This window comes from Miniopterus natalensis, chromosome 12 (genome assembly GCF_054644295.1).
Source record: "Miniopterus natalensis isolate mMinNat1 chromosome 12, mMinNat1.hap1, whole genome shotgun sequence".
Lineage (NCBI taxonomy): Eukaryota > Metazoa > Chordata > Mammalia > Chiroptera > Miniopteridae > Miniopterus > Miniopterus natalensis.
The window spans coordinates 62,456,451-62,472,911 of record NC_142092.1 but is presented as its reverse complement, the minus strand read 5'-3'; the positions used below and the strand labels follow the sequence as shown (position 1 = coordinate 62,472,911).

Here is a 16,461-nt window from a genome sequence, read left to right as displayed (position 1 = left end):
ATGCAGGAGAGTGCAGTGGGAGATCATGACCCTGGGTGAGACCCTTCCCATTCCTGTCTCCACTCTTCTGATCTTTACAATGAAGAAACTGACCTCCATCCCCAAGGTCCTTCCACTCTGGGTTTGAAGGTTCTAGGAAGCTGGCATACATAGAAGCTCTGATGACAAAAAAAATAAGGCATCTGAAGGGCTACATTCCCTATAAGGTCAGAGCACTCCAGCTGGCATCAGGTGGCTAGAGACCCCTTCCTGTCCCCTAATTTCCATCTGCCTCTTGCTTTATGCTCAACCAGAGCAAATCACATCAGGGGCAACAGGACTGGTGGAAAGAAGTTTGGACTTGGAGGGGAGAGCAGGTCTAGAAACCAAAGCCCCTCTTCTAGCTCCGACTCTACCGCCAAACCATCATGTGTGTAACCTCTGGACAAGTCCCTCCCCTTCCTCAGCCTTATAGGTCAAACAGATTTGGAGTCATTAAGTCTCCTTGTGCCTCAGCCCCCTTCTGAGCCCCACCCCCCTGTGTCTACCCCGGCCCAAGAGGCCGAGACCCGTGCCAGTTGCTCCGATGAGGCCATGCAGAAGAACCAAACGTCTGTTTTTAATATTGAGGACAGATTAGCATGCGGGGAATTCAGCCACCCTCCCCCCCCCCCAAACAAGCTTCGTTCTGCTCAAAACAGCTGGAACAGGAGGCTGCTTGTGTTTGGATTTCCCAATAGAGTCCCAGAACCAACAGAGCAATGGTTTCTCTGAAGGAGATAAAGTGGGCACCAAACCAAGGAGTTGGGGGCAGAGGAAGGATACAGGGCAACAGAGGAAGCATCTCAACAGCCAGTTCAAACGGGTGTCGGACAGATGGCAGCCATAAAGTGTGTGTTTGTGTATGTGTGTATGCGTGTGTGTGTATGAGTGGGAGAGAGAGAGGGAGAGATTGTGTGTATGCATGCATCTCTGTGCACACACACACACACACACACGAGCTCACGAATAAATAACAATTCCAGCACAGCATTCGTCTGCCAGCAAAAATCCAGAGAGATCAAAGACAACGACCACATCTCCCTGTTCTGGCCTCACCTGGCCAAATGTGTGAGTAATCCCCATTCTCTATCCAAAGTAAGTCTTAAACCTTATTTTGTTGTTTACTTCCTAACATTTAATTTTCCTTTTCATTTTTTTTCTAATTCATGAAAATGAGACGCAATTAAATTGTATTAGTCCCTGCTATGTGCCAAGAACTGTGCTACATTTGACTCTCAAAGTAGCCTGTGAATAGGTGGTGTCTTCCCTGTTCCACAGGGAGGGAGACTGAGACCTCAGAAAGGTGTTGACTGGCCCTAGATTTCTCAGTGAGGTGCAGTGGGGACCGAAAGCAGAAGCCAGGTTTTCTGAGGTCCATACCCCTGCATCGGGCTTACATGTTCCAAGCAAACACAGGAACTGAAATCTTCGCATTTGGGCTGGGATCCACTTCCAGATGGTTGAGCGGTTGTAAAGGTGGCGCAAGAGCAAAGAGATGGGATCTTGTTTCATACCCCACCTGACATCTTCTACATCATCAATCAGTCATGGCATTTTGGAAGGCCTACTATGTGCTCGGCTAGACTCTAAAACTACATAAGATCCCATAAGACCACAAAGCACTCAAGGAATTCATGCCACAATTAAAAAGTTAAGACGCGCATATGCCTGCCCAGACACAGTTCAGTTCCGTGAACAATGAACATCTATGTATGTCAGGCACTGTGGGAGGATCCCAAGTGATAAAGACACAAGAGGCGTTTCCTTGTTTCTTTAAACACAGCTGCCCACTGAAATACTGCATAAAGGGCTGAATGAAAGCTGTACGAGGAAGGATTAAAAAACCTGTGCAGATGGAGGCACAGGTCATTACCTTCATAGGTCATTACCTATGTCATTACCTTCAGGCTTCTGAATGGCAGCAGGAAGAAGGGGTGATATCTGTGGGAGGTGACTCCAGGCCAAGTAACTCAAAAGAAATCAGTTTTATCTGTCCCCCCCTTCCCCCCCACAAAGGAACTCTTGGATCAGAGCAACTGCTTTTTTGGACTATCAAGAGGAAGAATCTTGGGTGTCCATTTCTAGACTAGAAGGAAAAATGGGGACTAGATTTATTTACCCTACTGCTTAACACATTAAGAAAACTTAAAACAATAAATGTACATAAAACAAGTTTTCAAACTGGAACTCCGGCAACAAAGGACAGCGATCCTGGATGATGGGAAACAAATTACCTGAGCCCTAAAATTTCCTCAGATTTCTGTCTTTAGAGAGATTCCAGGGAGCAGGATGCCTGGCAGGTTTTCTTAACTGAGAAGACAGAGTTTTCCGCCCGGGGCGACTCGAGGGACTGGAGTTTACAGGGTAGAGTAATGGAGGGGAGAGAGCTGTACAGATAGAAAATTAGAGAGATCTGTGGAGGGTCCCCTTTCAATATTCAGCAGAATCGTGACTGATGAATGTATGTGAGGAACCTACCAACCTCGGAGGTTTAGATGGAGCAGCGCCCATTGCTCATTAAGGGGCCAGAATCAGTTCCTGTTCCACCAGCCACACTGGAAAACCTCATAATTCACGGGCCATTGTAGAGAGCACAGAGAAGGGTGTTGCCTCGGTATTAGGAGTAATTAGCCCTAGACTAAACACTGCTCTGCTTCTACCTAACAAATCTTAAAAGCAAGACCCAAAAGAATCAAACTGTATCCAAGAAACTGTGCCCCAAAACAATTCAAAAATACCGAGTGGGGCAAAAGTAAGTTTACAGTTGTGAGCACATGAAACATAGAGCTTATTCTTGTATTACTATTTATTAATTACTGTATTATTTTTTCCATATGAACAACTGTAAATCTTTTTTCTTTTTGCAATTCATTTTGTGAGGCCAAAATAATCTGATAGCAAAAGAGACAAAGGCGTTACAAGAAGAGTAAACTACAGGGCAGAATCCCTCATGAACACAGATGCAAAAATGCTAAGCAAGTTTTAACACATCAAGTCCAACAATATACAAAAAAGATAAGGCATCGTGGCCAGGTGGGGTTTCCTCGTTCCAGGAGTGCAAGGCTCTTCATCATTTGAAAATCCATCCATGAAATTTACCATATAAACAAACTCAGAGACATAAACCATACAGTCATTTCAATAGACACAGAACATTAAATAGTCATTTCTAATGGAAACAAAACAGAATGGAAACCTCTCGGCAAGCTAGCATTCAGTCTTCTACCCTTAAGCGAGATGTTACATAGAATGAGCACTGAGCTGGGAGCACGACAGGCTGGGCTGTAAAGCCCGGCTCGACCTGCACGGGTTGTGGGAATTTGGGACAGTCACACACCTCTCTGGGATTCACTTATTTGATCATAAAACAAGGTTGGAAATCATTCAGAGGGTGATATTAGCTAAATGGTGCCACAGGAATTTCCAGCACTCGTTCCCCTCCTCCATCCCACCATGCCCCAGAAAAATCCATTTGGACCACAATCCATGCCCGAAAATACCTTCACAAGAACTAAGGTTTATAGGTGAAGGGTTATAGCACCTGGGTAAAGCACAGAAATAAGAAAAGATGCACTGAGGAGGGTAGGAAAGATGGATTCACATTACTCCCATACCCCTCCCCAAGCCAGGGGCAGCCCAGTGCAGAGAGAGAAACTCTCCCTGTGGGAGGAGAGAGAAGTGATTATCTGACTTCGCCGAGGACCCCACAGCAGCCCCACCCCAGCACCAGGCTGACCCCCACGGCTGTAGGTGGCTCCGACAAGGTGTAGGCTTCTGTGAACCCGGGTCCCTGCTCACCCCAGTGGCTGCTGGCTCTCACAACACCAGGCTCCCAGTGGACTGCCAGAGACCCAGGCCCCTAACCTACCCCAGTGCTATCCAGCTCCCATGGCCTCAGGCGGCCCTTGTGGCCTAGTCTCCTAATCAGCTTCTGTAAACCCAGGTTCCGGACAAGCACCCTCAAACCCAGGCTCCTGGCTGGGCCCAACACAGGCTGACTACCATAGACCCAGGCTTTACACCCAACTCAGCACCGGGCCAGTTCCCATGGTCCCAGGCCCCTGACACCCCAGCACCAGGCCTGCCCTCATGGGCCCAGGCTCAAGGCCAGCTCCCACGGACCCAGGCTCCCAACCTGCTCTAAAGCCAGACCTGCTGGGACAGACCCAACCTCCAGGATGATATAGCTTCTCAGCTGGGTCAGACTTTTTTAGAAGAACTCAGAGAGCACTCTCAGGTACAACCAAATACGTGTAACCCTTTGCTCTTCTCCTGCATGTCTGCATCTTTTCCAAACTCCTCTTACACAGCACTAAGGACAACTATCTCAGCACGTCTCACTAGATAAGGCAACTGCTTGAATCTCTTTATCTCAGTCCCAGAGATGACCTCCAGGAAAGGTCAGATCCCCTTCTGCATTAACTAGCCACTTGATATGTGGCTTTGAGGATCCAACTCAGAGAATCGGAACTTTCCAACTATCTGCAATCTGCTATCTTTCCCTTATGAAATCATACACAAGAGCACACAGGCGTGGGAGCCAGGTGGCAACCAGCAAACAACGAAACCTCCCAGTGCCCTCTCGGGTCAGATGATGCGGAGTCCCCAAAGACAGCAGAAACGCCCAGCCTCCCTCCTCCGTGACACGGCCCTCACGCGAGGCCGGCCGTGGGCTTCCACTCACCCGTGTAGAGGTCCGTCTCCGTGTACTCTTCCACTTTCTTGTGCTGCAGAATATAGTCAGAGACCTTGGTCCCGATGGCCGGCTGAACGTCCACCCACTCCAAGGAGACCACGGTGCTGGAGGGCTCCACGGTTGGGGACAGCCGCAGCCTAGAGGGGGTGACAGGCAAGGGCGTTTGTTTGCCAGCCAGCATGAACCCCCAAAGAGTCTGCGTGTGTCAAGATGAAAAGCACAGGCCTCAGCCTGAGTTCAAACCCTAATTCAACCCTCCGCCACCACCTTGTGTGAACTTAGGCAATTCTTGAGGCTTCTTTCAGCCTCCGTTTCCTTGTCTGTAAAATGGGGCTAAGAAGAGCTACCTTTCAGAATCAATGTGGAATCCGGTAAATCAAGCCAAGCACACAGCGTGTGCTCACGGGCAGTTGATTGGCTTTCTATTTATTTAAATTATATTCTTAATGATGCCTCGCTGTCAGATCAATTGGCGGCACTTTCAAACACTGTAGCTTTCAATCTCTCTGCCATTTTCAATCCCTCTCTTTAACATCCTTAAATCAATACTCCCTCACAGAGGTCAGGAATCCTGGGAAATGCTTTTATGGAGCAAAATAATAATAATAAATAATAATAACAATAACAGAATGATTGAAGGGTCTTTAGAGAGAGGGAAGTGGCATTCTCCCATTTGACAGATGGGAAAAGTAAGGCCCAGAAAAGGGAAATGATTTGCACCAAGTCACATAGCCACTTGGAGACAGAACCATGACGGTAGGTTTGTCTGTCCTTAGCCCAGTTTCTTTCTGTCTTTCCACCATACCACACTACCTCTTTAAGGACCATCTTGCAACGCAATTCCACTCACCCCACAGAGGGGTGTTACGGGGCTCTGGTTCCCACGGCGGGCCCCTGCCCAGCTCTGCAGGGCTCCCCACACCGCCCTCCCTCTCGATGGCGCTCCTCCTGCAGGTGCCCTTCCTCCGCCCCCTGGGCGTGGATTCCCAAGTCCAGGCTCTCACACAGGCTCTTCCTTCTGAAACGTGACTCTTGCCTCCCATCCAGGCTTCCCTGACTCCCTCCCTCCCCTCCAACTAAAGCATCCCCAAATTACTCTATTAGCATCTCTTTTTCTTTCATATTTTCATTACTTAACTGTTTTCACTATATCTTACTTTCCTGTTTTTGCTTTGACATTTGTTCCCCTCACTAAATGGTCAGCTCCCTAAGTGCACAGACTGTGCCTGATTCATTGATTGATAAATTCCCCAGTGTCTGACACAGGGCAGGTGTTCAAAAATTACTTATGGAATGAATGAATAAAATGAACTTTCTTAGAAAAGGCTCTATACCTTCTTCATCTCAGTATCCCCAGTGTCCCACACAGGCACTGACGGCACATGGTAGTCGGTGCCCAGTGAACCTTTGCTGAGTGGAGGAGTCAAGGAAGCAATGATGGACCGAGGGACATCATTAAAACAGCGGGGGCCGCAAGATCAGTGTCTACCCTGCCCAAGCTCCCCGCTTTCTTAAAGGAGGCAGGCCCGTGGGAACAGAAGCAAATCATGGCTTGGACTGCCAGGGCTGGAGTGTGTGCCCATGGAGAGGGGTGGCCAAGGCGGAGGGGCCATACATACGTACACCGGCTGCGGGAGGGGGCTGCAGTTGGGGAGCCCACTGGCATCGAAGGCGCTGAGGTCACACCTGCACCAGTCATCGATCACGTCCCCTTTCCCTGAGCACCAGTAGGAGCTCATCAGCGCGCTCCTGAAGGCCTGCGAGAAAGGAGACAGAAGAGAAGATGATGGCCGTGGTGGGGAGGTTGAAAGTGAAGATACCAACGGCCGTGATAGTCCCCGGCCAAAATTTAGCAGCAACCCTCGCAGGCACAGGGCACCCCCTGGTGCCTAAACCCCCACCTAGCACTCTACCACCAGGTGTTCCCACTCGGAGCCTTTCTCTACCCAGCGGCCAGAAGGACCATCAGGATGGGATCCATTGAGGACCTCCTCTGGGCCTGGCACTGTACCTGCCTCAACTCACTTCCTCTTCACCACTGCACACGATAGGTATGCATGAAGATAATTATCATTATTTCCCATCTGCAAACTGGAAAACTGAGGCATAGAGGAGGTAACTTGCCTGAGGTTCAAAGCTAGTAAGAGAAGGCGCTGGGACCTGCTCCAAGGCATTCTGGCTCCAGGCCCTGTCTTCTTAAACACCCTGCTGCGCTGCTTTGTGTAGGAGTCTGACTCCCCTGCTCAGTAACCTTCAGAGGCTCCCCCGTGGCCCTCAAGATAAAGTCTAAACTCCTTACTCTGGCTCCTGCCCACCTGCCCAGATTCATCCAGCACCACTCGTCCGACACCCCTTTCCACGCCGCCATCCACCTTCCTGAAACCACCGACATTTCCACCAGCGGTGTGAGTTTCCGCTCCCGGGAATGCGCTCTAATTCAGGAGGCAGCCAATAGTTTCTGTAAAGGGCCAGGCAGTAAATGTTTTTGGCTTTGCGACTAGGTAGTCTCTGACATTTCAGGCACTGGGGAATCAGAAGGTTTCACAGCTCTTTTTAAAACTTAGGGCTTCCAGAGAATGTTGATCTCTTACACCTTTGCAAGGTAACAAACAATGTCCCTCCCCTCCCTCCCTGCCTCCCTTCCTTCCTTTTTTTAACTTTCTGTGCACTTTGTAAATGAAAGCTCCACACTGCCTATAATCACGGACACTTGATTACCAAGGTGTCGCTATTTCCATCCTGCGCTGTGTAAGGTGGGTCTGGGGTCTGCCTCCTTGGCTACCCAGAGCACAGAGCTAGAAGAAGGTGTGTACAAGGATGCTAGTGCGTAAGCCCGTCACATTTCTCCCAGTGCCTCTGATTAGGAGGCTCTAATTATTTTTACCATATATTCTTACCCACGTCCTTTCCCAGGGTATGCACAAATGATCTAATTTCCCTTGAATTAAGAACAGTGAACCAAACATATTAAAAAAATAATTTTAATAAAAGCGAATGTTCACAGAGCACTTAATTACACAGAGTAAGGTGTTTCAAGGCATTAAAAATGTAACCTTCACAACAGTCCTGAGATACAGATGGCACAATCCTCATTCACAGTTAAAAGAACCAGGAATCAGAGCAGTGAAGCAATTTTCCCAAGATCACACAGCAAGCACATGGTGGAGGTAGAATCCCAGCCCAGACCTCTGAGCCTCCTAAACTCAGGTCTTTTCTATTTAACCACGCAGGGCGGTAGATTAACCCCACAAGTAGGGATGCCAGATTTAGTCAATAAAAATAGGACGCCCAGTTCAATTTGAATTTCAGGTAAATAACAGCTTTTTTTTGTGTGTGTGTGTGTAAATATACCCCACCCAATGTTTGCATATCAGGTATGCGAGCCAGGATCCGGCACATAGCAGTAACATTGTGCCTGCTACACGTCAGAAACTAGGCTGGGAACAAATGTCTGTTCTCCTCCCGGCATCTGAGGGGGCACTCTCAGCAGGCCCGAGACCAGATGGGACGGCATGAAGTCCTGCTGACTGACAGACTGTTTTCTCCCCCCACTTGCAGGTTCCCCCTCACTGAAATTAACATGCGCCAGGCTCAGGGCTCAGGATCCTCTAACATCTCCCGCCAGCAGGAAGGGCTTAATTACCATAATGGTGCAATCCAGGGCCACGGGTGAAAGTGACGCAGATGGTAAGAGGCTGCCTTAGACTCCAGCGAGGGGAGGAGAGGGAACATCCTGTTTTGTTTGTGTGTGTGTTTTTGTTTTTGCGGCACGCACGCAGGCTCGGGTGCGCGTGCGCGCGTGTGTGTGTTCTGTAATCAACAGTCACTTGAGCTTGTGGAAAACAGAACAGAAAATCTCTCTGGACTTGGTGAGTTTCACCATCCAAGCAGCTCTTGGGAAGAAATCCTGTCTGTGCTTCTCCACATCCACTGGACAGAATAGGGACCTGCGCAGTGGCCAGGCAAACCCTGGACGGAGCGCAAACGCGCCCTGATAAAAGGCCTACATCAAACGGGGGGCCCCGAAAAGGCAGCAGAGGCCAGCGCTGTGTCAGCGAAGGCTCGCTCTTCCCTGACGCCTTCGGGCCTTGCAACACTCCATCCCGAATCCAGGGAGCTCTCAGGGGAGGAGAGGCGCAGCACGCTCCAGCTTCCAGGGACTCTGCAAATCATCTCATCTAATGCATTTTTACCCAAGCAGATATCGTGGCTCAGAGAGACTGGCTGGCTGGGCCAAGGCAACAGAGCAGCTTTGTGACGAAACGACTCTTCCTCCTTTTAAATCTCAGAGTTGGCCCTGGAGATGGGTGTCGCGTCCATTCACAGAAGAGCAGAGGAGCGAGGCCGTGAACTGGAGCCCATCCGAATCCTGGCACCTTCGACTTTCCCAGGTCGCACAGGAACGGTACAAGCCAAGGTTTCATCCAAAACATCCTTTTCAGCTGCTCGGCCTGATCACGTGCGGATGCATTGTTTGTGTGCCTCTGTGTGTGTTCTCTGAGGCACTGAAACCTTACACTGGAGCCATTGTTGACTCCTGGCTTTTGAGTCAGTGAAGGGACTTAAGAAACAAATCCTGTACTTAATACAGGGCTAAGGGCTATATTTGCATGGCCATTGGTTTTCATAACAAAGAACGTTCTCGTTGCCACTACTTATAAATGCTTCCAACTTCTGGCTAATGAACTAGCAAACCAAGGCGGGCGGGAGGAGAAGACGGCCACAAAAATGTTAAGCAATCCAAATAAACTGGGATTTATTTTTCATTCTATTGTTACTTCCCTATTTGAACTTGCATAAATCAGTCCTCTCTTGAAGCCTCAATTTCCCCATCTGCAAAATGAGGACACAGAAGATAGATTTTTGAAGGTTTAATTAAGTTTAATAAACACTCACTCCAAACCACGTGCTGCGTAAATGCTGAGGAAGGAGATGAAAAGCCCCGGTCGCTGACTTCAAAGGGCTCATAGCTTAATGGTGAAGACAAACACAATTACAATTAATACGGTTCAAGTGCTATGAAGTAATAACACACAACGGGCTGTGAGGATACAAAGGAAGTGGCCCTCCCAGCTCTTAAGAATTTTGACAATGTCTTAGGAATCTTAAGATTCAAGTCAACATCCACATTTGATTAAGGTAGTTGGGGCCATCTATATAGAATGTCACCAAGCCCATGAATTAAATTCCACACTCTATACTTACGGTAACTGTGTATTTTACACTGAAAATTATACTCAGGGCTTGACACCAAGTCTGTTATTTTTGATACTAAGATGGTTCTGGTCTGTATGATCGGAACGATGGCCTGAAGTCCTCACTCAAGGCTTAATGGATTTTGTTATCGACGCAAGATTGGTCTTAGAGCTGCCAAATCCATCACAATTGAGGTGAAAGACCTTCTAGAGACAAAATAATCATCACCTTTTTACTGTGTTAGTGCCTAACACAGTATCTTACAGATAACATAAGTCAGTCAGTATTTGTTGAATTGAATTAAAAGTTCACAGGAATGTTGAGTGAAACAAGCCCATATATAAATGATTAAAAGCAAAGAAAATGTGTGTGTCTGTGTGTCTGTGTGTGTGCGCGTGATCCTTTCTTCCCCAAGATTACTTGCATCCCCAATGTCAGTGAGCATCACCCCCATCAACGCGGTACCTCCAGCCAATAACGGAGGGTCAACCTGGGCTCATCCCTCTTCTCATAGCATGTCTCAAAACCACCTTCTCTTCCCTGCTCCCAGGCTGTCTCCCTGGTACAGGTCAGAAATGCCTCTTCTCTAGGCATTCGTCACAGCCTCTGGACTGGCCTTCCAGCTCCAAGGTCATCTTTCCCAGCACATTCTAAAACATTACCGCTTGGGCCCCTTTGAAAGTCCCGCCACCGTCTGGGCAATACCTCCGATTCTTTATCTTAATTTTCAAAGTCCTTTCTTGCTCATCCTGGGGCTCGTCTCCTGTCTTCTCCCCACGGTGCCCACTCTGTGATCCGGCACAAACCGCCTCCTTGGAGTGATGCACTGTTTCATACTAAGCCTTTTTTTCAGCTCCGCCTCTGGTCTACAAGCCGGTTCTCCACAATTGCTCCTTGCTGAACGCCAGGAAACGTCCTGTCCACCGGGACCCAGCCACACTCGGGAGATTTTGACTCTCCCTCCTATCATTCCATTTTTGCCCATTTCAGATTTCCTTGTAATGTTTCCTGTTGATGGGTCCTTCTTGTTTATCACACTGTTAACTCTTTCAGGCCAAGGTAATATATTGATTTATCACCATGTCCCCAGCTCCAGACATGAGTCAACATATAGTATGGGCCCAAAATACATGCTGAATTCCAGAGCCATGTCATAGGATGCTCTGCCATGGATTAAACCTGTGTACTTGCCATTGCTTTTCTCTCCCAGCAAAAAGGATGACAGAAAAGCAATTGGTCACCATAAAAAGATTAAATTTCCAGGAAGCCATTGAAATAGGGTCCGGGGTGGGCTACAGAGGTAGAATGCCTTTTGAAGATACTTGAGATTACTGCTCTGGAGAGTGGGTTGATAGTTTTTGCCAAGAAAGTGTTTGAAGGTTTAAAATAAGATGCTCCGAGGACCCTAGAGAGAAATGGGAGGAGGGGAGAGTGGCTGGCCCTCTCGCTTTGTAGGGACACTGATTCCTAAGCCCGTGCTGACCACGTGTTTGATGAGTCAGGAGGAACTGGGATGATGCACACAGGAAGGACTGAGGAGGACATCACAGCAGTGCTTCCCCAGAGGCCCACGTAGCCTAGACCTCTGGGGTAGGGCCTATCTGGGCCATTACCATCAGTCAGCAGCATGCCCCGGAGTGGTGGCTGCAGGAGATGTAATCACTCATGTCCCTGGTAGCTATAGGAGCTGGAGACCAGGGGCTGGAGCCCCATTCTTTGGGATGGAATAAGAAATGCTGATGTGCCCTGACAGAGAGGAGATGAACTAGTTATCTTGTTATAAACTAATGACCGCATAATTAAGCAGCATGTGTGAGAGCCCATTTGGGGAGAGAAGCGGGTAATGTTAATAGGCTTATTCCCAAACAGAGCAGGAAGGCAGGTGTGGGGACTTTAAAACATAACCCTAAGTATCTTTGGCATTTCTGTCATCATGAGGTGGGATCCAGGGTCCATCCCCTTGAGTCTGGGCTCTATGATTGCTGGACCAAAAAAAAAAAAAAAAAAGTACTGCCACTTCAATGTTTGGGTCCAGACCTTATGACACTGGCAGCTTCCACATGTCTCGGGGGATGCCTGTTCTTTGAACCCAAGCACCATGCTGAGAGGAAGTTCAGGCCACATGGAGAGGCCACATGTAGGTAATCCAGCCAGCAGACCCAGCCGAGGTCCTAGCCAACAGCCAGGTCATCTGGTGGACATGTGAGTGGGGAAGCTTTTGAGATGACTCCAGCCGTGGCCACCAGCTGACTGCAACCACATGAGAGAGCTGAGTAAGACCTGCCCAGCTCAGCCCCCTCAGCCCCCAGCATGATCGGAAAATAATGAAATGATCATTGCTGTTTTAATGGATTCGGAGGATTGCATAGCAATAAGTAGCTGAAACAGCAGGTAATGCACCTCGGAACAATCCTGAAAGGCTGCTTGGAGGAGGTAGCATCCAAGGAGCAGCTGGGCAAAGGGAAGTAAGAACTTCAAGCTCATGCATATCCCAGGAGCTGGCGGGGCTCTCAAGTGCATAAATGCATACTCATTGTCACAGGTCCCTGTCATTTCAGATCTAGAAGAATCCTGAAAGGTGATACTGGCCTCACAACTTCCAGGCAGAGGCCCAAAGAGGGGAAGGGACTTGCCCAGGTTTACACCACAAGAATCTGGCAGAAACAAAGCAAGATTTTCATGTCAACTAACATTCACTGCATGAGGTCGCCTATCTTTGGACCTGGGTTTAAGCCACGAATCAGCTGTGCTGGTGGATACGAAACACCATAATAACATTAATGAGGGTGTGCTAAGCACTTTCACAGATTATCTCATTAAACCCTGCCAATAGCCTTATGAGGCAGATCCTGCTGATACCATCCCCATTTTACAGATATGGAAACTGAGGTTCAGAAGGGCAGAAAGCCTGTTCAAAATCACCGAGTTAAAAAGTTAAAAAATGTATTACCTCATTTAATTTTCCCAACAGCCTGTGAGGTAAGTATGGTTATTATGTCCTTTTTACATTTGTGCCCAGGGTCATAGAGCTAGTAAGTGGCACGGCTGGGATTTGAACCCAGGCTCTGAATTTGATCTGGGTGTGGAGCCTGTGCTCTGAAATACGAAACCTCCAAATAAACACTCTGACAGAGACGATCCATTCTTTGAAAACGTTATTTACACTCTTGATTCCCCCACCTTTGGCATACATTGCAATTTTTCACTGTGCTGATGGGAACGGACCAATGAAAACGCCATCGGTAACTGCGGTTTTTGTACGTCAAATGTCAGCAATTTCACATGGCTCAATATAATAGAAGCCACAGAGCGAATATAATCCCAAAAGAAGAGGAGAGAGAGCATGAAAAAAGCAGAATGACTGAGATAGGAGAATCTCAGGGAACGCAAACATCTGACTAACTTGCTGTGTGACCTCTGAAAGTCCCTCACCCTCTCTGGGCCTTACTGTCACCTGTAATTTCTTCAACTTGGACATTAGTCCAGAGCATTGCTGGTTCTGATCACATACGTTCTGGTGTGTCCTGGGTTTTGCTTTTTCTCAAAGCTGCCCACCGTTTTCACATCCTCTGTAAAACCTCCCATCTTAGATACACTGCCTGGAACCCTTTAAAAATTCCCGCCCAGCAAAACCATGGAGACAGTAAAAGGATCAGAGGATGGCCAGGGCTGGGGGAAGGGAGGGATGAACAGGTGGAGCACAAAGGATTTTAGGGCGGTGAAACTATTCTGTATGGCACCATTATGATGGATTCGTCATTACACACTTGCCACAACTCACAGAATGCACACCAAGCGTGAACCTTCGAGTAAACTGCGCACTGTGAGTGACAGTGATGTGTCATTGTGGCTTCATCAACTGCAACACGCTCTGGGTGGGATGCTGGTGATGGAGGAGGCTCAGCGTGTGTTCAGTGGTGGCGGGAGGGGGGAGCAAGTAAGAACTAGGTACAGGACACTCCATTTTTTTTTCTATATGTTTGTTGATTTCAGAGAGAGGAAGGGGAGAGAGAGAGAGAGAGAGAAACATCAATGATGAGGGTCATCGATGGGCTGCCTCCTGCACGCCCCCTGCTGGGGATCGAGCCCGCAACCCGGGCCTGTGCCCTGACCGGGAATCGAACTGACAGCTCCTGGATCCTAGGTCGATGCTCGACCGCTGAGCCACGCCAGCCGGGCCTGACCACTCAATTTTTTTAAATAAACGGGGTTGACTACTTTGACATATTTTTTTTGGAGCATCAGTGGCAGTTAAGAGATAGCAGATAGTGGCGGCATCTAACTCAGGGAGGGGAACTGCCCTCTCTCTCTCCCCCCTTCCTTTCTTTCTTCCTTTATTTCACATCCTACACTATAAAACAGTCAAAACACTATGTTGCACATCTGATACTAATATACTATCGTATGCCAACTAGACTTTAATAAAGCATTTTTTAAAAAAAACAAATAAACTCAATTTTGCCTGGAACCTAAAATGTCTCTAAAAAAATAAAGTCTATTTAAAAAACTCATGCCAGCTAACATCCTCTCCGTAGAGGAGGCCACACAGATGACAAGCATACCAGCGATGGTGTCTGAGGAAAGGGAGGAGTGGCAAGAAGAGATGACACACTTCTTGGCATCTCCTGATTCTAGGCCTGGTGGTAGGGAACCTGTCTATTAGTTCCTATAAGCCTCCCAGCAGCCTGTGCAGCAGCGACTCTTCTGTCTGCGGTACTCCTCTCAGATGAGCAAGTGTAGGGTCGGAGAGTAGAGGATACTGGCCTGGGGTCCCCCAGAAAGAATGCAGTAGAGCAGAGGGTCTCTGACTCCAAGCCCAAGCTTTGCCCCCTGACCTCCCTTGCCTCAGCCCCCACTTTCAGCCTCTGAGTCAACACCCCGCCCCCCCACTGCAAGGCCATACACTGAAGGACTAACTGGCAGGGGCCCATTTCCTATATGAGCAATTGTGCAGCTTGATCTTGGGCTCTATAAATCACAAAAATGACACCTAATTTCCCCTGTCAGGACGAACTTGGCTCCTCCAGCCATTCTCCCCTGAATGATGGGAGCCTGACAGAACAGCTTGTTAATCTGGGTGACAGGGGGAAGACATTTAGAGCCAGCCAAACCCCCCCCCTCTTGCCACACTTACCTCTGCTAATGAAAAAATATTAGAGAAATAAATACACAGCCCACTGAGACACTCCTGCATGGGGCTCTGTCAGCTGTCTGTTTCAGAAGATGTACAGACACAAGATGATAGGTTATATGATCCCCAGGCAAGGAGCTATTTGTCTTGTCAGTTCACCCAGTATTTCAGCTCCCATCGGCCTCATGTAGAAGACAAAGTGCTAGGTTTTAATGCATTAACAGTGAGCATTTCTGAGCATGTATATGCCAGGCGCAGAGCTCAATGTTTGCCATGAAGAGAGTCTATGTGCTTCCACAGCAACACCAGGAATTGGGTCCTCCTGTCACTCCCATTATACAGAGGATGAGACTGTGGCCTTGGTACGTTTGGGTCCCTTCCCTGTGTCACATAACCAGTATTTCCCAGAGCAAAATTCAAACTCAATTTCTTCAAATTCCAAAGCCTAAAGCCTTCACTGCTATGAATTAGTGTAATCCTCATCGGAAGCCTGGATGTTAGGTTGCATTGACTCCATGGGATCTTGGAAAAAGTTAAAATTTAGAAAAGCTTGGGGCTCCTGTGAGCAGCTGACTTGAACTACGTCAGGAACCCAGGATGACTCCGAGTTAGGATTCGAACCCAAGTCTGATTCCAAAAGCTGAATCTTCTTCTTCACCCTGGTCCTTTTTCCTACAAACTGAACACAGGTGGGAGTTGAGGTGCATGACGTGTTCTCAGGGTGAGACAGGTGACCAGTTAACCTTGCTCTGCTCAGTCCCCAAGTCCTTAGTCTCCATAACAGCTCTCCAAAGTGTGTCTTCAGGGACATGACTTCAAGGGGATATTAACTGATTCGAGTTCCAAAAAATTGGGGGCGGAGTGAGGAAGGTTGTCTCTGTGGTCAAATAAATTTTAAAAAGACTAGATCAAACAAAACCAAGTCAGTTATTCCACATGGAACTTTCAGGGCCATTCCTATGCTAATGGCACCAGGAGGCCCTAGGAAGTTCATGTATAAAACACAGCATTTCCCAAATACACTTGTCCTTGGAATTTCCCCCCCACATGGCATATGGGGGTCTGGCGCCCTGCAGGGCCTTCTCCAGGCTTTGTTAGTCCAGATTTTAGGCAGAATCTTCCCCAGGCAGCCAGCGCAGGTGGCTGGGTCGCACTGATGATCTGTGACCACCGTGATTGGCCTGTCTGGCCACAGACTTCTGCCACTTCTCACTCGACGGCTATGAGTTCTCTGGATGCCTTTGATCTAATGTCAGGCCCTCCAAATCTCCCTCTGCTTCTCCCTCCTGCATCACCTCTTGCCAATACCCTTTTTATACTCTGCTCTCCAGCCATGCTTTCTCACCTCTAGCCTTTTATATGCTATTTCCTCTCCTGTATCACTCCTCCCCACCCAATAATTTCCCCAAGGATTAAT

General features: G+C 48.2%; 1 protein-coding gene across 2 annotated transcripts in view; it reads right to left on the bottom strand.

Moving 5' to 3' along the window:
- The window catches only part of ASTN2 (astrotactin 2), a 694,472-nt gene that overhangs the window by 117,343 nt on the left and 560,668 nt on the right, over positions 1–16,461 (bottom strand). For both annotated transcript variants that reach the window (XM_087822856.1, XM_087822857.1), the window contains exons 18-19: positions 6,341–6,474; positions 4,706–4,854 (exon numbers count right to left, since the gene is read on the bottom strand). In XM_087822856.1, coding sequence (XP_087678982.1) covers positions 4,706–4,854; positions 6,341–6,474 — 283 coding nt within the window. The remainder of the gene's footprint in view (positions 1–4,705; positions 4,855–6,340; positions 6,475–16,461) is intronic.